The sequence below is a fragment of the Bufo gargarizans genome, chromosome 3 (genome assembly GCF_014858855.1).
Source record: "Bufo gargarizans isolate SCDJY-AF-19 chromosome 3, ASM1485885v1, whole genome shotgun sequence".
Classification (NCBI taxonomy): Eukaryota; Metazoa; Chordata; class Amphibia; order Anura; family Bufonidae; genus Bufo; species Bufo gargarizans.
This window is the reverse complement of record NC_058082.1, coordinates 205,944,213-205,969,504: the sequence shown is the minus strand read 5'-3', so window position 1 is coordinate 205,969,504 and position 25,292 is coordinate 205,944,213. Positions and strand designations below refer to the sequence as shown.

At 42.8% G+C, this 25,292-nt stretch overlaps 1 protein-coding gene across 2 annotated transcripts in view; it reads right to left on the bottom strand.

Moving 5' to 3' along the window:
- Window positions 1-25,292, bottom strand: part of LOC122931157 (multidrug resistance-associated protein 5-like) — a 118,481-nt gene that overhangs the window by 44,371 nt on the left and 48,818 nt on the right. For both annotated transcript variants that reach the window (XM_044285146.1, XM_044285148.1), the window contains exons 15-22: window positions 17,182-17,307; window positions 12,644-12,710; window positions 5,389-5,477; window positions 5,187-5,280; window positions 4,182-4,363; window positions 2,704-2,850; window positions 2,010-2,139; window positions 601-754 (exon numbers count right to left, since the gene is read on the bottom strand). In XM_044285146.1, the coding sequence (XP_044141081.1) occupies window positions 601-754; window positions 2,010-2,139; window positions 2,704-2,850; window positions 4,182-4,363; window positions 5,187-5,280; window positions 5,389-5,477; window positions 12,644-12,710; window positions 17,182-17,307 (989 nt within the window). The remainder of the gene's footprint in view (window positions 1-600; window positions 755-2,009; window positions 2,140-2,703; window positions 2,851-4,181; window positions 4,364-5,186; window positions 5,281-5,388; window positions 5,478-12,643; window positions 12,711-17,181; window positions 17,308-25,292) is intronic.

Sequence of the window (25,292 nt, the reverse complement as noted above, 5' to 3'; positions counted from 1 at the left end):
TATCTTTTAGTGCCATAATGGGAGATGACAATAGTTTGCCTTTGGTTAGACAAGCTAGTAACTTCCCTTTCTTGTTCCCATGTCGCTATAGCTTAGCTTCTTGTTGTGTTCGGTACAGAACCAAATATTACTGTATTTTTTATACAGTTTCTGAAGAACTTGATTAATTCATGACTCCTCAATGTCCGAGTGACATGATAAAAAGGGGTTCTCCAGGATTTATATTTTGGATAAGTCATCAATATAAGATTGGCAGGGGTCCCAAGAGTCGGCTGTATGAAGAGGTCGGCTTCTTCCTAGGCCATGTGACATCAAGTTCATTAGTCACATGGCCAAGTTGTAGCTCAGCCCCTTCAATTGAAAGAGGCTGGGCTGCAGTACAATGTACAGCGCTGTGCTTCATAACCTGTGAGAAGGCCGCAGCACTCACAGGAGCACTGCGGCCTCCTCAAACAGCTGATCGGCGGGGATGTTGGGAGTCAGACCCCCACCAATCTGATACTGATGACCTATCCTGAGGATGTAAATCCCGGAGAACCCCTTTAACCATGTTCACCTGCTGGAACACAACACAAATCTGTTACCTACACCACTCCTTACCTGGAAGCTTTGTTGATTATGTAGAAAACCACACTTAGAGGTACCACAGATAAAAGAAACCAAGGAAATACTGTGCTAATTATGACTATGCAGAAGAGGACAAGGATCACATTCTGCATGAGTTGTTCAATTTGGTAAGGAAGGCGTATATCAACTGAAATACATAATAATATTAGTTTTAAAAAGCAAAATAGATGTAATTAAAAAAGGAACATTTAGGGCATGTTGATTTCTGTGATAAAATGCTAAGCTTCTATGTCAGAAAGCAAAATAAGGAGTTCAGGGTTCTGAACACTGTATGATACTGATTAGGGTTTCCAATCTTATTTTAATCATATGAAAATGGTACAATGTATGGCCAACCTAAAGGATACTACATAGGCACATATTTCACAGATACTGAGCAGTGTATGGGGCTAGTTCTGGGGATGTGCAGCTCTCTAACCAACTACTGAATATGTCAGATTGGATATACCATGTTGGACAATTTCAGTAGCACTCCCATACACACATCAGTTGTGAGTTGAGAACTGGCCTTTGTAAGGCTACCTTAACAGAAATGTCTCTTCTATTCTATTCACTTGTCCAATTCTCGATAATGTTAATGCAGCTTTTGGGGTCCTGGGTTCAACTCTGGGAAGTTTCAAGATCCGCAAATGCGCTTTCATGTTCTCCAGTTGTCTGTGAGTAGTGATTAACTTCTTATGAAACTGGCCCTAATGAATGTACATACCAGAGACAGGGAAAAAGCTCCTCTAGAGAAACTGTGAACTTTTACAATTTGTGGACAGCACTGTGGAATATGGCAGTGCTATATAAGCATTAGGAAAGAAATACTGAAATTAAGTATATCCCTGCCATTTTTATTCTTTAAAGGGGTTGTCCTTGTTTCAGATACTGATGGCCTCACCTCAGAAGAGGCCATCGATATCAGATTGGTGGAGGTCCAACACTTGGCATCTCCACAGATCTGTTGTTTTGGACAAGCATGGCGCAGCAAACTAAACATTGTGATGAGCGGAAGCAGAAGCCTCTGTACACGGTGTAGTTTCGGGTGACACTTGAATGCTGCAGTTCCTAGTACAGTCATTACACAGTGTCTGGAGATGTCTTCTTCCAGCTCCATACATTTAATAGCTGATCATTGGTGATGCCAGGAGTTGGACTCCCACCGATCTGATATTGATAACCTATCTTGAGGATAACTTAACAACATTTGTTGCCCAGATGACCAATCAATTAATCAAGCGAGCCTATTAACTCTACATAATCTTGAATTTCTAATAATATAAGATTATTTTGTAGATCTCAATCTGAAAGTGAAACAGATGCTCATTTAATAATTGAACAATGATCTGTGTAAAGACAAGTATGAAATCTAAATGTTCATCAAAGGATGTCCCACATACCTTCATCCACATCCTTGGTAAATCTGTTTAGGATACGGCCAAGAGGAGTTGTGTCAAAAAAATGTATAGGACTGCGAAGGACTTTTTGGAACAGAAGGTCATGTAGTTTTGTTGAGGCTCTCAGTGTACTCTATATTTCAGAATAAACAAATGTAATAATATACTTGTATAATAATATAAATCTGTACATTTATTATCGTAAAATCAGCCTATTTTCATCTTGTATCAATATTTGAAGATGGACAATGATGCATTATTTTATAAAGCCAGGAAAAATTGACAGAAACTGGTAGGAGCTGAATAGGTATTTCCGCGTCTTTTTCTAGTGTAGACATCTAACAGTAGACGTCTTGGAGAATAGACACTTGCCAATGAAAATACTTTATATTTCATTTAATTTGTGTGGTGGCAGGTAACCCAAATGTCCTACTTCTCCAAATTGATTCGGGTCTTACAGTGGAGAGATGTTGCCACCATAGTCCACCTTGACTAACTTGACTCATTATTTCAATTTTGTAGGCATACAAAAATAATGTTAGTGGGCATTAAAGATTATTGGTCCACCCCTATTAACATGAAAGGTGATGCATACCAAACTGTTTATGCCAGAAGCCACTTTCAATGTCAAGCTTACCAAAGCCATAATAATCTTCTAAACCAGAGAACACTGATATTTTAGTGAAAACATGTTTACCTTAACAAAGACATAGCCTCGTACAAATCTCAGCAAAAGAACAACCACCATAGACATGGCATAAATAGAAATATAAAAGTGTAGGTCAGGGTTATCCTTCATACTTCCATTTGATTGAGTCCAGTTAGCTGTTACAATGGACATGTTCTAAATAAAATAAAATAAAAAACAGCATAAGATAAGATGGAAATGTAGCACCATACAATAGTCCTGCAGTATTTGTCATTATTACTGATATTAGGAAGATAAAGCAACCCCTTAGGCTTGTCTCACACTGCGTTTACCCCTCTGCGGGACTTTCTGTTGGAGATATATGATTAAATACATAAAAATGGTGTATTAATATAAACCAAAACAGATAAATTCAGTTCAATGGGGCAAACTGAAGCAAATGCATTTGACTTGTTTGCCTTTTGTTTAATTTTTTTTAGGAAAAGAATAGCATGATAGTTTACACTATTCTGTCTGGGGACAAAAGACAGAAACAATCAGAGAGTGGGTCAAATAGAATCCATAGATCAATCCTTTGGACTCAATGAAGTGAATGTACCTGTCACTGTATACATTGAATAACGTTTCTGGGTATTCAATGTACTGTCAACAGAGTGTGAACCCAGCCTTAGCTCTCTGCTAGTGCTAATACAGAAATCTTTAGCTGTATTGCAAACATGTCATGACATAAAATAGACTAGATGGTTAGTAATTATGCTCGGAAAAAGACTAGCACCAAAACAAAATGATCACTCAGTTAGTGTAAGGAAGTACTATGGTCACCCTCTGGAACCCTCTAGTGTTGAGCGAATCACAGTTAACGAAGTGGAATTCGATCCAAATTTCATGAAATATTCGATTCACCATGAATCTGAATTTCTTGGCGTTTCGTGGGAACTAATAAATTTTTTGTGAAATGGCAGTAAAAAAAAACATAGTCAACTCATCCTTTTAATTGGGTAGAGGCCATCATAGCTATCTTGATTGAAGAAAACGTGCGCTGTCATATGATGTCACAGTATCATCACACTGGGCGGGCGCAGTAACGCCATCAGTGACGTCTCCACAATCAAATGGAGGAGAGTATATATTTTTTTGTTTTAATCCCTGATTAACCCCCTGATAGGCTGAATGTGACTCTAGGATGCCACAATCAGTGTTAAAAGCAGCATTTGAGGGCTTATATGACTGGAGGGGGGCGGTGTGATCGCCGTTCCCCGTCATTGCACCCGCTCCATACAATGGAATTCTATTCATTACAAAGTAATTTGTAACGAATCGAATTTCTTGTCGAAGTTTGTCAATGCAGCCAAATCGAATTTTTGAAAACTTCGCACATCACTAATTGGGACGAACGATTGTCTGTCCCTATACAATGCAACGATTGCAGCATATAAATGCAGGTAATAACGCACTGTTGGCTGATGCTCGTTGCAAGGCATGTAAGAGGTCACTATACACATAAATGACACCAGTATTTTTCTTACCCCACTGCCTTGTTTAATCCAGTAACTCAGCCACCAGTTACTGAAGGCTGCGCTTCCTGATGTTAGCACAAACAGAAAAACATTTATGGTGATTATCAGCACACCTCCCGCCGCTTTAATATATGTTCCATATATCTTCCATGCCACAGTATCATCACTCTTCTCTTCTGCTTGCATTAGGCCTGTTAGAAATGGTAATAAAAGTAGGTGACCTATAGATAAGTACAATAACTATTTAGAATATGATATACATATTGCTGAAAATATCTATGTAAAAATAAGCACAGAAAACTGGACAGCATGGGATAAAACGAGATCAATAGTGTTACATTAAAGATTCCCATTTTACTGATTATTTCTTGTTTTTTAAAATATAAATTGAAATAAAAATGAAAGCGAAGATATACTTTATACACAAAACACTAAAGAGGTAATGTAGTCATACATGCTTAGGTTGCAGTTTATTAGGGTTGTGATGGGGCCCTTCTTATGTCGCCCCCAGCTATTCTTTTGATCCCCCCTCAGAACATCCAACGAGGGCTGATGAGAAGAAGCTTCTCCTAGGGCTCTGATTCCTACTGGCATCTTGCACAATAGCAGGAATCACTCTGATGTCTGTATAGAAGAGAATCCGTGGGATGGGGCTGAGCATGTGTGATCATCAGCACTGGACAATTAGGTAGAAGGTGGGAGAGGGAATCAAAAAGAACAATTGGAGGCGCTAATACAAGTAGCAGAGGAAGCAATTTCATGCCCTCTTGTGGCAAGACCCAGGGTCTAATCAGACCATACCTGTAATCATCTACGTATCTGCCGACTTTTCTATCTGGGTGTGTTACTCATTTTTGTCAATGAGTGTCAATTAGGTGTATCTCTGGCTTTCCATGAAACTCAAGTCTATAAGCTGGCGTAGATTTGTGCTAGAATTTATACCAGTTTCATTTGTAAATTATAGTAAATTTTAGGCTGTGTGATAATTCTGGATCATGCACGATATATACATACCCTTGACCTCTTCACCACAATCTTGTGCTACCATGTCTGTTTCTGATTCTTTCACATGTCCATTTAGATTACTATCACCACCTGTTTGGTTGGCCTGAATAAAAGATGAAGATTTGTCTTTGAGAATTATGAATCGATATTATCAGAATATATCAACAAAAGACATTTTTGTAATTTTCATTTAAGCTATAATTTTTCTCACTTTTACTTCAGGTGTCTCACTGGATAGCTCCATGCTCATTGCATTGACTTGATTCACTTCTTCAGGATTCGTGACTTTTACTTTCACATCTGAAACATTAAATGGAATAAAAATAAGGACAATATACATACATTGCTAAGAATGAACCTACTTAAAGGGGTTATATCATTTGGATATTTATGTCATATTTATAGGGTATGCCATAAATGTCCAAAAGGTGTGGGTTCCACTTCTGAGACCCGCTCCTCTCTCAACAATGGGACCCTGCCATGAATGGAAAGCACGCCATGCATGTGTCTTATCCTCTTCATTCACTGCTATGGGACATATTTTTGATCATACTGGAAAATCAAGCTGTAGCAAATAACTTTTCTGGGGAAAAAAATTTAATAGTTCGTAGTTGTTATGTCTGCAACTCTCCTTAAAGGGATTCTGTCACCTCCCCTAAGGCAAAAAACGATTTAAAAGCAGCCATGCAGCACAGCTTACCTGGATTAGGCTGTGCTGTTCAATCTTGAAATCCGTCCAGCAGTTAGTTCAAAAAACGAGTTTGATCAATGAGGAAATGCGTCCTGAAGGTGCCCAGAGGGGCGTTTTTTTCTTCTGAGAGAGCCCAGTACCGCCCCTCTTTCAGTGCCCAGCCCGCCTTCCTTGTATTTTCTAACCGCCGCCCCCAGCCTGCCACAGCCTCTCCTGCCTCTCCTCCCCCTCCCTCTTGCCGAACGAAGTCTCGCACAGGCGCAGTACCCACTGAGGGCTGCGCCTGTGCGATCATCAGGAGACTGAGGGCGGCAGCTTCATCTTCGTCACTGGGCATGCGCCGAGCCCAGTGACGTCCGATGCTCGCTCTTCCCTCAGTCAGCAGGGAAGAGCGAGCATCGGACGTCACTGGGCTCGGCGCATGCCCAGTGACGAAGATGAAGCTGCCGCCCTCAGTCTCCTGATGATCGCACAGGCGCAGCCCTCAGTGGGTACTGCGCCTGTGCGAGACTTCGTTCGGCAAGAGGGAGGGGGAGGAGAGGCAGGAGAGGCTGTGGCAGGCTGGGGGCGGCGGTTAGAAAATACAAGGAAGGCGGGCTGGGCACTGAAAGAGGGGCGGTACTGGGCTCTCTCAGAAGAAAAAAACGCCCCTCTGGGCACCTTCAGGACGCATTTCCTCATTGATCAAACTCGTTTTTTGAACTAACTGCTGGACGGATTTCAAGATTGAACAGCACAGCCTAATCCAGGTAAGCTGTGCTGCATGGCTGGTTTTAAATCGTTTTTTGCCTTAGGGGAGGTGACAGAATCCCTTTAACCACTTTCAGACCGGGCCATTTACCCCCTTCCTGACCAAGCCTAATTTTGCTAATCTGACCTGTGTAACTGTATGTGGTATTAACTAAAGATTTTTAAAAAATTTGATTCGCCAGTTCGCTGAATTTATCGGCAAAAATTTGGATTGATCCGAATATTTGCGGCAAATTACGTTAAAAACGGCTATTTCCTGAATGCTGAGAGCCTTTATAGAGGTGTAGAACACTGAGCCTTGTAGTAGCACGCATACGGAGTCTGCTTTGGTAGTGAAATAATACTGTGAGTCCGTATAATGTGCAGATGACAGGCGTCGCTCTTAGAATCACTGCACACTTCACTTATTAAGGCAGTCACAGGGCCAAAACTGACCAAATAACTCAAGTATAAACTCAGCCTTACAGGTCGATGTTAGCGCCAAGAAGAAGCGCACTCCTTTTACACCGTCGCCAGCTGATTCCACGTAGATGTCTACAGAACCTGTTCTATTAAACGATTATACAAGTAGAGACCCCCGACAGAGTGGAGAGGGTGTCAGCAGTAAGTTTGTGTTGATTTCACTGATTAATTTGCCCTTCCTCTGATCCGTCAGAACAATAACTCCCAAAAAACGGATCCTGTCTATAGAGCATACGCTTTCACTCAGTCAGGATTTGCTCAATAATCCATCAGTATTGCTAATGCCAAAAAAAACAAAACAGGAGTGGATATAAAACAGAGATGACACGTGAAAGGAATATTTGCATGTCTTCTGTGTTTTGTACCCACTCCTGCTTTTGGCTACCAAATCATAAGCAAATGATGGGACCATACAGGCCTTACAGCTGCTACACAGACAGGATCCGTTGTGCGTCTCATTTTTCCTTCCGACAGATAAGAAGAAAGGTCAAATAAATCATAATGACAGCCAGGCCGAAAGGCAAAATAGTGGCCCAGTCATGAAGTGGGGAGGGTGGGAACAGCATGAGAAGTCCACAGAATGGACCTATGACATAGTGGTGAGGTGGAAGCAGCATGAGGAGACCATAGAGTGGCCTAATGACAGAATCTGGAGATGGCGGCAGCATCAGGAGGCCACAGAGTGGCAAGATGATGAAAGATTCTGGAGGTGGCAGCAGCATGAGGAGGCCACAGAGTGGCACAATGACAGAGTCTGAAGGTGCCGGCAGCATCAGGAGGCCACAGAGTGGGACACTTGTAGTCAATTGGGTCACGTGTTACTCCTACTCCTAAGGGACAGTGGCATTATGTTTATCCATGTATTTTAATGTATTTTCTATGTGTTTTTACATGTGTTGTTTCCCCTGTTACATGCATAGCAGGCCTATTGGGGTGTAGTTAGACACTAGAGCTAGATAAAGAGCCCCTAGTATAAATTTCCAGGCCCAGACAGGGAGGGGTTAGGTCATAGTCAGGAGTCTGTGGAGACAGAAGTGGGAAGGCACCAGCCAGAGATATGCTGAGGGCCTCCTCCTGACATGCAGCTAGACAGTCCTGGTTTCTAGTTGCCACCAGGAGGTTAGTGGAGAAATACAGCCTGCCTGGAAAACCCAAATCCAGCTAGCACAGATGAAGTAACCCCAGTAGTAGGAATGTGCCTCCTAGGAGAAACCTGCAGCCACCTTCAAACCCAGCAGTGCCAGTACAACCAGCTCAGATAAGTAAGCTGATGGGCAGAGGTACTACAAAATAAGAGCAAGGGTCAATACGGGATGAAGATTAAGTACCAAGGATTAAAGCCAGCATTTAGGCATCCGGGCCTTGGGATACAGCCAGCCAGAATAGCTGTGGAGATAGTGCAGACTTGTCTGTGAAGCATTAACTGTTTACCCTCCAAGTATCTTGCAATATTATTACCTGCCAGTATTTTGAGATAAGCCTGCTTGTGGAGCATTGTTATAAAGGGACTGCATCATTATCAACTGTATGTACAAAGTTTGGACTGTTTCCAAGTAAAGCAACGTTTGGTTCACCACACCATCTGTGTACCTCAATTACTACTGCTATAAATCGGTGTGCCACCGTTACAGGCACTGGCGTCACGATCCTTAAAGGGACCTTGCCCCAGGCACTCAAAATACCTGCAACATCCAGGGCACCTCGTCCACCATCAGGCCTGGTCCCTACATACAGAGTGTGCCCCAGAGGAACTTTGTGCCAGCCTCTCCTTCACTGCCGCATGCCTGCCCAGGGTTCTCCTACAAACAGTGAGTAACCCTCGATTGCCCATAACCGTGACCTCACTTCGCAATACCCTGCAGGTCTGGCGTGCTGCACACTGACAGAGTCTGGAGTTGGCAGCAGTATGAGGAGGCCACTGAGTGGCACAATGACCAAGTCTGGAGTTGGCAGCAGTATGAGGAGGTTACCGAGTGGCACAATGACAGAGTCTGGAGTTGGCAGCAGCATGAGGAGACCACAGAGTGGCCCAATGACAGAGTCTGGAAGTGGCAGCAGCAGTATGAGGAGGCCACCGAGTGGCACAATGACCCAGTCTGGAGTTGGCGACAGCATGAGGAGGCCACAGAGTGGCACAATGACAGAGTGTGGAGGTGGCGGCGGCAGCAGCATCAGGAGGAGACCACCGAGTGGCACAATGACACAGTCCGGTGTGAGCGGCAGCATGAGGAGGCCACAGAGTGGCAAAATGACAGAGGCTGGCGGTGGCGACAGCAGCATCAGGAGGATACCACAGAGTGGCAAGGTGACCAAGTGTGAAGATGGCAGTTGCAGCAGCATCAGGATACCAAAGAGTGGCAAGGTGACATAGTATAGAGATGGCAGTAGCAGCAGCAGCAGCAGAATACCACAGAGTAGCAAGGTGAGATAGTGTGGAGATGGCAGCAGCAGCATCAGGATACCACACAGTGGCAAGGTGACATAGTGTGGAAATGGCAGTAGCATCAGCAGCAGCAGCAGGACACCACAAAGTGGCAACGTGACAGTGTGGAGATGGCAGCATCAGGAGGATACCACAGAGTGGCAAGGTGACCAAGTGTGGAGATGGCAGTAGCAGCAGCAGCATCAGGATACCACAGAGTGGCAAGGTGACATAGTGTGGAGATGGCAGCAGCATCAGGAGGATACCACAGAGTGGCAAGGTGACCAAGTGTGGAAATGGCAGTAGCAGCAGCAGCAGCATCAGGATGATACCACAGAGTGGCAAGGTGACATAGGGTGGAGATGGCAGTAGCAGCAGCAGCATCAGGATACCACAGAGTGGCAAGGTGACATAGTGTGGAGATGGCAGTAGCAGCAGCATCAGGATACCACATATGGTGACGCTGCATATGTTGACACAGGGCTGTGGTGCCAACATTGGCACCATGGCCACACTTTACCTTCTGCCCACATATTCTACATATGGCCATGTTAACCTCCTCCGGCGGCTTAACAAAAAACTGCCACACCACAGAGTAGGTGATTTCCCCCCTAACAGTTTGCACTGACTGACTGCTACTGCTGCTGCTTCCGTGAACTTCCCAGGCATGTAGGCTGCTGCGAAGCAGGTGGTCTACCCCGGGCACGTTTGGCTCGGGACCTCCCACTGCTGCCACCCTCCTGACTCCCAGCCATGTTTTCAACACAAATAACCGCCGACATGAACTGAGAATATATTTTTCTTTTTGTACTGAAATAGGCCACTAAATGCGTTCAACACATATAACCGCTGACGTAAATTGAGAATATATTTTTCTTTTTGTACTGAAATAGGCCACTAAACGCTTTCAAGACATAAAGCCGCCGACGTGAACTGAGAATATATTTTTCTTTTTGTACTGAAATAGGCCACTAAACGCTTTCAATACATATAACCGCCAAAGTGTAATTAAAATATTTTTTCTTTCTGTACTGAAATAGGCCACTAAACGCTTTTGCCACAAATAACTGCAAGAGTGAAGTGCGTATAACTTTTTTTTTTTGTACTGAAATACAAAATAACACATATAACCGCCGCACTGACTGACTGCTACCGCCGTTGCTTCCGTGAACCCCTGCACCACTACTTCCCAGGCAGGAAGGCTGCTGGGAAGCAGGTGGTCTACCCCTGGCACGTTTGGCTCCCGACCTCCCACTGCTGCCACCCTGCTGACTCCCAGCCATGCTTTCAACACATATAACCGCCAACGTGAACTGAGAATATATTTTTCTTTTTGTACTGAAATAGGCCACTAAATGCGTTCAACACATATAACCGCTGACGTAAATTGAGAATATATTTTTCTTTTTGTACTGAAATAGGCCACTAAACGCTTTCAAGACATAAAGCCGCCGACGTGAACTGAGAATATATTTTTCTTTTTGTACTGAAATAGGCCACTAAACGCTTTCAATACATATAACCGCCAAAGTGTAATTAAAATATTTTTTCTTTCTGTACTGAAATAGGCCACTAAACGCTTTCGCCACAAATAACTGCAAGAGTGAAGTGCGTATATTTTTTCCTTTTTGTAATGAAATAGGATTCTGAACGCTTTCACCACATATAACTGCAGAAGTGAAATGCGTATATATTTTTCTTTTTCCACTTATATAAGCCACTAAAGGCTTTTCAATATAGCACTTGCACCCCTAGAACAAGAACAAATTGCTGGAATGCCAGAGCTGTATAATTGCTATTTGGATCCACAAATAATGTTTCCCTGCATTTGCAAATCTAATTTTTTTTTCACAATGAGGTTTTTCTAGCACTGTCTCTAGCGACTTCAGACGTCTCTCGCTGCACTAAGATGCTGTGAAATAATTCCTCCCTATCCTTTCCATGCACTTGTAAATCGCTTTTCTGGCACTGTCCCTAGCGCCTTCTGATATCTCTCCCTGCACTAGGATGCTGTGAAATGATTTCTCCCTATCCTTTCCCTGCACTTATAAATTGTTTTTTCATTTTTTTTTCTCACAATTAGGTTTTTCCTATTGCTGTCCCTAGCGCCTTCTCACATCTGTCCGTGCAGTCAGAACACTGGAAAATGTCTGATTTTAAGATGGCCACCGTATTTATAGGGCTGTGACATCACAGGGCTGTCTGGCTGCTGATTGGCTGCATGCATGGCATTATAGGTCAGCCCACCTTCCCAGAGTTTCTTGCCCCATGTCCTCACACGTGTAGCCGCCATCATTGTAGCTGCCATTTTAGGAAAAATTTTGATTCTTTACCACGAAGAGCGAGGAAATTCGCATTAGTTGCAAATCGAATTTTTCCTGAAATTCGGATCAAATTGCACTTCGTCAGATTTGATTAGCTCATCTCTAGTAATAACTAATTATTTTATTTATTTATTTAAGCCATTTTGGTAATGTTATTTATTTTTTTTTTTTATATTTTTAGGACCTTAGAAGGTTTGGAAGCACTTTGACATTTTCAGTTCTGAAGTCACTTTGAGGAACTGACATAATAGAAACCACCCATAAATTATCCCATTTTAGAAACTACACCCCTCAAACTATTCAAAACTGATTTTAGAAATGTGGTTTATTCCACAGGAATTAAAGCAAAATGGAGGTGAAATTTCTAAATTTCACTTTTCTATTTTAATCTATTTTTTTCCTGTAACAAATCATGGGTTAACAAAACAAACCTCAATATTTATTACCCTGATTCTGCAGTTTACACAAACACCCCACATATAATCGCTATATTGTTTTGTTTTTATAAGTGCCAATATAGTGAGCACTTTGACCCACCAAGCATTTCATAGAATTTACACTTGGCTGTGAAAATCAAAAATTACATTTTTGACTAGGCTAAGAGAAAGTGTAAGTGCCCATGCCTGTACACAATTTTCCATTCCCATTCCCCTATTGCCAGTTTTGATCCTTGTTCCTCTCATCGCAAGTGCTATTGTGTTCCTTTGGATACATCAGACCCATTGTTGTGTTTTCTGTGTTCAAATAAATATCGAATAGTAATAGGTACATTTTACCACTGTATACAGTGAATTACCATTACTATTTTTCATTTTACCTTGATTTTTGTTCCATTGAGTGTCAGTCTGTTTTGTAGAACATTGAGTAGTTCCTTTAATTACATTCTGTAATGAAAGACAATTGTTAAAAATATATATATATTTCTGCCTATGTAGAAGAGAAAGTATGATATAGCCTAATAGAATGTTACATGGGTTATCCTGGAAAAGATATTGAGGACTTATCCTCAAGATAGGTCATTATCACATTGGCAGGGGTCCAAGTCCAGGCACCCTTGCCAATCAGCTGTTTCAGGAAGCTGCAGCATTCACTAGAGCTCCAGTGAGCATTGTGACCTCCTGGCAGCTTACCAAACACATCGCGGTACATTGTGCAGCTGTGCTTGGTATTACAGCTCCACCCCATTGATTTGAATGGGTCTGAGCAGCAACTAGACCACATAACTGATATACAATGACGTCACTGGCGCTCATGGAGCCCCCAGCAGCTGATCGGCTGGGGTCCCACAGTTGGACCCCCAACAGATCTGATATTGATGACCTATCCTGAGGATAAGTTATCAGTATCTTTTCCCAGATAACCTCTTTAATTATCGTGCATTGTATTGGATGTATGCTAGAAATTTCACAATGATATATGACACTTAAGGTGCCCATAGACCTTCAAGAGTTGTCAACCAAACCCTCTCCCAACTCCCCCATACACATACATCCTCATTTTGACTGAGTGTATATGCGTTATATGCGTTCCGCCACCTTTTGACATCACAGCCTGTCATGCTCCAGCATGGCAGGCTGCGATGTATCAGTGGGGAGGGACTGGGAGGAGGAGCTGGGGGCCGGTGCGTTCACTGTGCTCCGGCCCCGCCGCTCCAGTACAGTTATAAAATGTGTAATTCAATTAATAATGATTCATGCTGCCCCCTCTGTAGTATACCATTCAATATATTGTACTCACAGGGATTCTGTTATCGTAATGCAGGCCGGCCGGGCAGACGAGCGGCAGCGTCACTGACTGACGTCACGTGCCTGCACCGCCCCCTTCATTCATAAAGTAGGCGGCGCAGGCACGTGACGTCAGTCAGTGACGCTGCCGCTCGTCTGCCCGGCCGGCCTGCATTACGATAACAGTAGCCCTGTGAGTACAATATATTGAATGTTATACTACAGAGGGGGCAGCATGAATCATTATTAATTTAATTACACATTTTATAACTGTACTGGAGCGGCAATGGGGGGTCTGTTGATGACACTGTTAAAGGGTGGGGAAGGGGGTCTGTGGATGACACTGTTATGGGGTGGGGGGTCTGTGGATGGCACTGTTATGGGGTGGGGGGGTCTTGTGATGGCACTGTTATGGGGTGGGGGGGTCTGTGGATGGCACTGTTATGGGGTGGGGGGTCTGTGGATGGCACTGTTATGGGGTGGGGGGTCTGTGGATGGCACTGTTATGGGGTGGGGGGGTCTGTGGATGGCACTGTTATGGGGGGTCTGTGGATGACACTGTTATGGGGTGGGGGGGTCTGTGGATGGCACTGTTATGGGGTGGGGGGGTCTGTGGATGGCACTGTTATAGGATGGGGAGGGGTCTGTGGATGGCACTGTTATGGGGTAGGGGGGTCTGTGGATGGCACTGTTATAGGATGGGGGGGTCTGTGGATGGCACTGTTATAGGATGGGGGATCTGTGGATGCCATCCACAGATCCCCCATAACAGTGCCATCCACAGATCCTCCACCCCATAACAGTGCCATCCACAGATCCTCCACCCCATAACAGTACCATCCCCAGATCCTCCACCCCATAACAGTGCCATCCCCAGATCCCCCATTAACAGTGCCATCCCCATCTGGGGGGTTTCTTTGCTGGGCTGGACTTTTAAAGCCCCCCCAAATTTTACTTGCATCACTGTTCTCTAAAGGAGCTGTTTTAGGGGGCGGTCCTAGGGGTGGGTAGGGGCATGGCCAGGGGAGGGGGGGGGGGGGGTGAGTTCCACCACCTTTTCTCTGAGAAAAAAAGCCCTGGTTGTAAGTCAGGAGAATCAGTTGACCTGATCCTTTTCTCCCCCGACATCATCTCTCAATGGAGAGTTGGGAGTTTTCCATACACATTTTCATTGTCGGCTGAACCTGCCATTCCGAATGGGTTCAGCCGACAATACATTAATGTGTATGGGAGCATTTATAGAGGTTATCTACTTAAAATAAGCACTGCATTTGCAGTATCTGCTGGGATAGCTTTTAGGCTGAGTTCACCGCCGGATGTATGCTGACTTTCGGCCAGACAAATTTTTTTTGCATGTAGTACTTTTTGTCTGGCTGAAAGCCGTTATGCACACCTATTACAGTGGCCTCATTACAGTGCCGGAGTTCACATGCAGGTGTGAACCCGGCCTTAGTGTATATGTATCTATAGGCTCCCACTTACCTGACAGAGGCTAAATTAATGTCCTTTTAGGTATTCATGGTAGTATAGTTTAAAAAAAAACATTATTTTTTTTCTGTATGAAATAATCCAGCAGACTTCGTTATTCCATCCAGAATCATCCATAAATAAACATGCACTGTGCATTATACTTTTTTTTTTATGTGCAGTGGATGTCATTGTATGCGTATGGAGGGTAGCTGCACTTGCACAGTGCACGCTTGTACACTTTGGAGACCCATTCTAGAGATAAAAATAGAGATAGGTCCCACCTCTGGGACCTGCACCAATCTGAAGTTGGTGGCATATTCTAACAATATATACCACCAATGTGTGAGATGGGAAAACCCCTTTAAGGCCTCACTGCACGTGGCAATAACAATTTTTTCGACTGATCATAATAATTATTGCCCACTCTAAAAGCATGAAAGGTCAACAATAAAGAGTAAAGAAAAAACTACCAATGACTAAAAGAGGTTGTGTCCACATAAAATCATCACCGTCATTAGCAGTATCAGTAAAATAAATGTTGGTCTTATAACATTTACACATGCAGCTCTACACTACAGTGATATTATATCATGCAAGTAGGGCATTTAAGTGCAAGCATGCAACTGTGATTTCCTCATCTCAAACAATTTATTGAAACAAAAATCAACAACCGTGGTGGGTATAACCCCACAAAAAATGTCAATGTCTCATTAACTTGTCATGTGGCCTTGAGCATCCATCACAGCTTGACAACGATGTCCCATACTGTTCACATGTCGACTTATTGTCTGCTGAGGCATGGCATCCCACTTTTCCTCAAGGGGGCCCTCAGGTCATTGAGGTTCTGAGGTATAGAGTTACGAGCCTCCACATGGCGACTCAGCTGATCTCATAGGTTTTCAATGGGATTCAGGTCTGGAGAAAGTGCAGGCCACTCCATTTGAAGTACCCTAGTCTCCAGCAGCCGTTCCCTAATGATGCGACCTCGATGAGCTGGCGCATTGTCATCCATGAAGATGAAATTAAGTCTGTGTTGTTGCACAATGACTGGATTAATGATTTTATTCAAGTACTATGGGCTTGTCACTGTACCAGTCACAAAGTGTAGGGCAGTTCTGTATTAACTAGACACACTTGCCCACACTGTAACCCCACTACTACCACCAGCATAGGCTCGTCTGGTGACAACAGTGGCTGATGCATAGCACTCTCCTATATCGTTGGTGGCCATTATTTCTGCCCAGTGTGAATCGAGTTTCCTCAGTGAACAGCACTGAGGGCCACTGCAAGACGATGACACGTGTGCCTGGTGTTGTGGTCAGGTACCATTGCATGTCATCTAGCACGCAGACCACGCTGACGTAAATGGATTTGAATGGTCTGACATAACACTTGGGTGGTTCTCACTTCCCTTAAATGTGCCTGGAGTTGTTTGGAATTTATCATCCAGTTCCGCTGGGAATTTTTCACAATGAAGTGGTCATCAGTGTGGGATGTGGCCAAACGACGTCCACTTCTATGCCAGTATAGAAGGTATCTTTTCCAGTCTCTCTGTATCTCTGTTGCAACCTGCTGATGACTCTCTGTGACACTCTAAGCTCAGTGGGCACTTCCGTCTGAGGACATCCTGCTTGAAGCCTCACAATGGCGAGGTATTGTTGATCAATTGTTAGGTGTCGTCTTGGTCTCATGATGTCAAAATGTGAACAGCATGATGAGGAGGACTGTTTAAATACTAACTCTAATTGAACCAGGAGTGACTTAAATATAGCATCACACATTACACTGATAAGTGCAATTCTCTTGTGTGGGTATCTTTTATTTAGGTCTATCAAGAGAACAAAAGAGCTGTCATATCATCACCTTAATTCTATGAATCTCCAATTATACTAACAGATGACATCTTTCCCTCACAGCAGTTAATTGACAATGGCTTCCTTATCTATATGAGACTGCTATAGAATGACAATATTTTGTGTTTAATTTTCAATTGCAAAGCATTTCGAAAATGAAAAAGAAAAACATTTTTGGAAAAATTGTAGTTTTTTTTAATGAATATTGAGTATATATAAAACACCCTGTCGCTTTATGACAGCATGCATGCAAGCTACTGAGTAAACTTTGTCACAGAAACAGAGTCATTTAGGTGAAGTATACTTACTGTTTCCTGCATACTCTCAAATAAAAGAGCATAATCACCCTTTAAATTTATTAGGTCCTCATGTGTTCCCTGTTCAGAAATGTACCCATCTTTCATATATAAAATTTCATCACACTCCACAAGGTACTAGAAAAAAAAATTATGTCAGTTACATGGAAATTCTTAATAGTTTAAAAAAAAGTATTTCCAGTTTAGTTTAAGTACAGTTGTGATAGCGCACTTCATAGTAATTGTAGTACTAGCCAACCTACAGTATATATGACACAAAAATACTCACTCCCCAAAAGTAACAGTCACTAGGGGAACATGTACAGTGGCATATAAAAGTTTGGACGCCCCAGGTCAAAAAATGACTGTTACTGTGAACAGTTAAGTTGAAGGTGAAATGATCTCCATAAGGCATAAAGTTAAAAATGAAACACACTTTTCAACATTTTAAGTAGGGATGAGCGAATCGACCTCGGATGCTTCATCCGAAGTCGATTCACATAAAACCTTGATTGTAATACTCCCGCTCCATACAGTATTAGAATGTATTGGCTCCGATGAGCTGAAGTTATTACTTTGCGAACTCTTGCAAGACTTTGTGTAATAACTTTGTGAATTAATTATTACCGTAAAAAACCTTGATACCGAACTCGGGTTCGATTCCATCTCAAAATCTACAACAGATTACCTCAAAAGGTGCAAGCTGAAGGCTTTACAATGGCTCTCACAGTCTACTTAACTGGGCATAGTTCAAAATCTGTGGACAGACTTCAAAAGGAAGAATGGATGAAAGTCCCTCAAACAAGAATTCAAAAGACTCTTGGCTGGCTACAAAAAGTGACAAGCTAAGATACTTGCCAAGGGGGTGCTACTAGGTACTAACCTTGCAGGGTGCCCAAAGTTTTGCTTCTGTGCCTTTTCCTTTTTTGTTATTTTGAAAATGTAAAAGATGAAAATAAAAAAATATTTTTTTCTTAAAATATAATTTGTCATTTTTAACTTTATGCCATTTGGAGATCATTTCATCTTTAACTTGTTTAACTGTTCACACAGTAACAGTCACTTCTAAACTGGTGGATGTTTGTACCTATTCTGATATCAATATTTTATAGGGTACACATTTTAGGAAATATACTGTTTAAAGGGAGTCTTTCACCTAAAATGACCATTATACACCACAAACATCATGATATCCATTACATTCCCCATATTATAATCTTACCTTTCATATTGCCGTCCATCGCCTATTTTCTTTTAAAAACTCTTTTATTCAATATGCTAAATAGGTTCTGAAGGTGCCCAGGGGCGGCGTTTATGCGGCCGGTGCCCATGCCCCACGTCGCTGTTCAAATCGAACCCCTCCCCTTTCATCCCTCTGGCCCGTCCTAGGTTCTTCAGATTCCATCCTCCCGTCATTGACAAATCCGGCGCCTGCGCCGTTCAACATAATCCTCGCGTCTGCGCACTCCATTACCCACTAGGGCAGAGGGAGCAGAGCGTTTAATGCGCATGCACTGGCCCGTACATCCCAATCTTGCGGCAGTTTACTTCCGCCGGCTAGATCGGGAGGTACAGGCCGGCGCATGCGCATTAAACGCTCTGCTCCCTCTGCCCTAGTGGGTAATAGAGTGCACAGGCGCGAGGATTATGTTGAACGGCGCAGGCGCCGGATTTGTCAATGACGGGAGGATGGAATCTGAAGAACCTAGAGCGGCCCAGAGGGGTGAAAGGGGAGGGGTTAGATTTGAACAGCGACGTGGGGCATGGGCACCGGCCGCATAAACGCCGCCCCTGGGCACCTTCAGAACCTATTTAGCATATTGAATAAAAGAGTTTTTAATAGAAAATAGGCGATGGACGGCAATATGAAAGGTAAGATTATAATATGGGGAATGTAATGGATATCATGATGTTTGTGGTGTATAATGGTCATTTTAGGTGAAAGACTCCCTTTAAGGCCTTGTCCAAAGGGCATTTCAATTTGTTTATTATAACAAATCATGTAATTGTTTGCATTTTCTTGATGATAGCCGTAATCGGATTGGTTACTAGGGACAACAATACTGGTTTTGGCCACTCTACTTTTCCTGGAATGGGTTTCCCATCAGAAACATATCTGACACATCAATTAGTCTAAATTTACAATATGTATAAAGGGCACCTGTCAGTAGATTTGTACCTATGACACTGGCTGACTTGTTACATGTGCACTTGGCAGCTGAAGGCATCTGTGTTGGTCGCATGTTCATATGTGCCCGCATTGCTGAGAATGATATATGATATATGCAAATTAGCCTCTAGCAGCAATGGGGGCGTTGCCATTACTCAGCTCCCTCTGCATCAATGTGTGTATTTCCACATAGGACATGGACCTGGTGATTACTGGGGACAATTGTCTCCAATAGTCTCCATGGTCTGTTATCTGTAGATATGGACCAAAGTAGTGTATTCCCTGAGTTTCTCAGCATGGACCTTTGATGTTTCTGTCCTGACATTGTTAAAGGAAACTTTTCATGTTAAAAAAAATGTCACGTTGAAAATATACTCCGCTCATCAGGCAACACATACCTCAGGATAAGCTGTGTAGACATATCGTTTTGTATGAAAAGATTCTGTATAATTTGTTGTTTCTTGATCTAAAACTTTGCAGTTTTAGGCTTAGGAGTCCAATGGGTCATTGACAACCTTCCCTATATCAGTATGCATACAGAAATAGCTGTCAATGACTGATTAGGACCGCCCAGTAGACTCCAAGGCGGAAAACTGAAGTTTTATAAGGTTATACAAAAATCTTTCACACTAAACTATAAATCAATTTACACAGCTCCTCCTGTTCTATAACATGCTGTCTGCTGATCAGATACCATGTTCAATGTGACAGGGTCTTACCTAAACTGATACACTGTAAAAAACTGCAGCTGCATGAACTTAAGTCTGACAATAACATTTTTGAGTTTTCCTCCTGGGTGGGCCCCTTCTGAGTTCAGGCCCCATAGCAGCTGCTTCCCCTGCTTCCACTATAGCTATGCCCCTAGTTAGGATCTCTGATCATAAACAAAAATATTTACTTAGGCTACTTTCACACCTGCGTTCGATCGGATCCGTTCTGAACGTATCCGCTCATATTAATGCAGACGGTGGCTCCGTTCAGAACGGATCCGTCTGCATTAGAACTTAGAAAAATTTTCTAAGTCTGAAAGTAGCCTGAGCGGATCCGTTCCGACTTTACATTGAAAGTCAATGGGGGACGGATCCGCTTGAAGATTGAGCCATATGGTGTCATCTTCAAGCGGATCCGTCCCCATTGACTTCCATTATAAGTCTGGACGGATCCGCTCGCCTCCGCACGGCCAGGCGGACACCCGAACGCTGCTTGCAGCGTTCAGGTGTCCGCTCACTGAGCGGAGCGGAGGCTGAGCGCTGGCAGGCGGATGCATTCTCAGTGGATCCGCCTCCACTGAGAATGCATTAGGGCCAGACGGCTGCGTTCAGGGCCGCTCGTGAGCTCCTTCAAACGGAGCTCACGAGCGGACACCTGAACGCAGGTGTGAAAGGAGCCTAACAGAGATTTTGAAGTGTCGGATATATTAGAGTAATTTAAAAGCATAATGTAATATAAACTAGCAAAAGGAAGGAAAAATTATAAAAACCAGCCACAAAGAAGGCGCCCAACCACTGTATGTCACTGAGAGCAATCCTCAAAGTGGAACTTAAAAATAGAAATAGAAACTTGCGTGTGGTTATAATTATAAAGTAAAAAGATGTGTCATCTAGAGTAGAGAGAGATGATCCACTGCAATAAAATGATCAAATGCAATAAAATAAATACATATATTACTTTTATAAAACAAAATTGTGAACAGATAACTCACTTCACCGGGGAGGTGGTTTGTGGAATAAGCTCAAGACACCCACAAACTTGACCTCCCTCGCCTGGATCGCTTGAAATGGCAGTCCTGTAGACAGTACTTCTGGTAATTTCCTTTATTAGTATCACAGGTGGGCTTAATGCGTTTTGGGGGTGTTACCTCATTCCCCCTTCTTCAGGAGCAATCACAATTTGTATTAAAAAATTATAAAGTTATTTGCATACACATTATGGTTTGTCTTTATATAGAATCAGAGCATGTATTCCCGCCTAAATGATCCCTGAAGCAGCCAGACACGTCACTTTCAGTTGTGGACTTTGCAATGGAACACATGTGGAATTGTACTATATCTAACATATAGCGGTGATGTCTTCATGGAATAATATATATAAATGTATATTTGGGCCTGGGAGAGGGCTAAAAATGATGGAGAAGAGGTTAAATGTTTTTCCACAGAAGCGGGCGAGAAAGACCAATGATTGGGGACTATAATTTAGACTTGAATACAGTTACATGGAAGCTATTTTCCTAGATATCCATCTTATCTCAACATCCGATAAAATCACTACCAAAACTCATTTAAAAAAAGTATTTGCCAATAGTTATTTAAACTGTACTAGTTGTCACCATCTGAAGTAGAAAAGTCAGATTACCAAAACAATCAAATTAGGGCCTGGGAAAGACGATCAAACCTCAGGGCAACGTCCAACTCATTGAATTCGGGTTCCACTCAGAGATCATAGATAAGAAAGAAAATAAATTTCTTACGATACTCCATCCATCTATATCTCGATTTTATTTCCTGCCAAAGATTCACAAATCCATTGAAAAACCCCCAGGGAGACCTATAATATCTGGTATTGGCTCCCTCACATCCAACCTTTCAGCTTATGTAGATAATTTTCTTCAAAAATACGTTGTACAACTCCCCTCATATTTGACAGATATTACCCATATCATCAACATATTAGATTCTTTCTAATGGAGGAAAGGATTCATCTGGGTCACCTTAGATGTTTCCTCCCTCTATAGTAACATCAAACATGATTTAGGACTTCTAGCAGTTAAAAGATTTCTCAGAGAATAAAAAAATGAAAAATAAAACCCTCTCCATTTCCTCCTGGGTTGGTGGGAGGACAAGGTGGTCTTTTCCGATATGCAAGCATGGTGGAGTGACAAGATTGTCTTTTGGACACGCTATATAGATGAAGTCTTCGTGATATGGAACGGTGACCCTGACGAGTTTGAATTATTTGTAAGAGAGCTTAATACGAATGAGTTAGGTTTATCATTCACCTTTGAGCTCCATCCAGATACTCTGACATTCTTGGATGTCAGAGTCACCAAAGAGGGAGACAGACTGGTCACAACAACCTTTAGAAAGGCCACCGCGACTAACAACCTTCTTCATTAGGACAGTCATCACCCAATGAATTTGAAAAGAGGGATACCCGGGGCCAATATTTAAGGATGAGGAGAAACTGTTCAGATGCATAAGGTTTTTACCATGAGTTTAGGAAACTTCAGAACTGGTTTAGGATGAGAGGTTATCCCCAACAAGTCCTAAGAAAGCCCTTTCAACATGCGGAAACACGGGAACGTAACACCCTTCTAGTCCCCAAGGGGTCTGATGCTAAAGGGGGTGACATTATCAGGATTATTTCTACCTATGATGTTGAGAATCAGAAGTTAAGAGCAATTATCAACAAATATTGGCCAATCCTTCTAATGGACCCGGACGTGGCTGATGTGCTCCTACCTCACCCGAGTATCACCTTTAGATGGGGTAGATCTCTATGGGACCAGCTGGTCCATAGTCACTTTTCACGCCTGGTTCCTGCAGGGACATGGCTAGATAGAAAACCACTCGGTACCTTTCGTTGTGGTACATGCTCTGCCTGCCGCTTTGTGAATAATACAAAAAACAACACTTGCTCAGTTACAAATAAAAGGTATGATGTAAGGGACTTTATGAACTGCGGGAGCAAGGGGGTTGTGTACCTCTGTCAGTGCACTTGCCCCCCTGGACTATGTGGGGAAGACATTCAGGGTATTCCGCCGACGTGTTCTAGAACATATAAATGACATCAAGAAAAAGAAAAACACCCCGGTAGCTAACCATATCTGGGAGTGTCATGGTGGGGATTTGAAATCACTGACATTCTCAGGACTGGAATTGGTGAGACCTTCTCCCAGAAAGGGTGACTGGGATTGTAGAATCCTCCAAAAAGAAACAGAATGGATAAATAGATTCCAATCCCAGTCACCCAGGGGACTTAATGAGAGACTTACATTCTCTTGTTTTATCTGAGTCCCCCGGTGTATCTCATATCCATGGCCAGTCTCCTTTCTGAGCGTATAGTGCTTCACCTCCCAATGGAGATGGAAATATTTATTGACATAGGAAGTGTAATGTGATTATCTGATAAAACTTCATGCATCTGAGTGTGTTTTAAAATATTTGGCAATATCTTTTATAGTAGTAATGGCTGTGTGTCACTGGAGTACTCACTATGTGTTCACTACATTGGAAGTTGACGATTTTCCCTCTTTGGCTGTATGTCATCAATATAGTATGAATACACAGCAAAATCTGTGATATCTTACCACGTCTAGTATGCTGTAATATCACACATGTGTACTAGTTTTATGCCATGTGATCTGATGCCGTGTTTATAGTCAGTTCTATCTGCCACATTGTCCCCTGTGGATATGTCTTGGGTGCTGACATTATTGTTTTTTATGCTGCCCCTGTTTATGTAATCTTGGGATATATATGGGTTTATTCTATCTTTTCCACCATTCACAGCATTCCCTGTTCTCAATAACCTTGCGTTCCACACTTGATATTGGTGAAATGCACGGCCATCTTTGATGCGAACACATTAATACATCATGTGATCACAATACGTCCGCACTTCCTGTATGCCTATGCAGCGAGATATCGCGGGATCTCACCATGTATTATGTGATCCCGCGCTTCGCTCATGTAATAGGCCACTCAGTTTACCGCATATCTGTTGGCGCTCCACAGGTATATGACGTGGCGCACATCTGTATATCACTCTACCTTCCCATTAATTAAATAGGAGTCCTAGGGGCGAGAACGTAGGGAGGAGCCTGAGGGATAACTTACCCAATGGCTATACGTACCCAGGTCATCTGACCGGGATGAGCAGTCTGGAAGCCTGGATCCACCTATGGGGCTTTAACCCACCCAAGGTCTTACATTTAAAAGTGAGTACTTCCTTAGATCTAATGGAGCTGCATCTTTTGCCCCCTGGAGCCCTCCAACTGTGCACCCTGGTATGTGTGAGGATGACATTTACTTTCATCTTTGTCATATAAGTTAATCGCTCTGAATTAGTGGCCTTTATCTTTCGGTCATTTTTGAATCTGTTGAATATTATACTGTGTATCTTTCTTAGGGACCTCTCATCACAGACCACTGCATACTTGGGGTGCTTCGTTTTTTGTTGCTTATCTTACAGTACAGACCAAAAGTTTGGACACACCTTCTCATTCAAAGAGTTTTCTTTATTTTCATGACTATGAATATTGTAGATTCATACTGAAGGCATCAAAACTGAATTAACACATGTGGAATTATATACATAACAAAAAAGTGTGAAGCAACTGAAAATATGTTATATTCTAGGTTCTTCAAAGTAGCCACCTTTTGCTTTGATTACTGCTTTGCACACTCGTGGCATTCTCTTGATGAGCTTCTAGAGGTAGTCACCTGAAATGGTTTTCACTTCACAGGTGTGCCCTGTCAGGTTTAATAAGTGGGATTTCTTGCCTTATAAATGGGGTTGGGACCATCAGTTGCGTTGTGGAGAAGTCAGGTGGATACACAGCTGATAGTCCTACTGAATAGACTGTTAGAATTTGTATTATGGCAAGAAAAAAGCAGCTAAATAAAGAAAAACAAGGGGCCATCATTACTTTAAGAAATGAAGGTCAGTCAGTGTGAAAAATTGGGAAAACTTTGAAAGTGTCCCCAAGTGCAGTCACAAAAACCATCAAGCGCTACAAAGAAACTGGCTCACATGCGGACCGCCCCAGGAAAGAAAGACCAACAGTCACCTCTGCTGCGGAGGATAAGTTCATCCGAGTCACCAGCCTCAGAAATCGCAGGTTAACAGCAGCTCAGATTAGAGACCAGGTCAATGCCACACAGAGTTCTAGCAGCGGACACATCTCTAGAACAACTGTTAAGAGTAGACTGTGTGAATCAGGCCTTCATGGTAG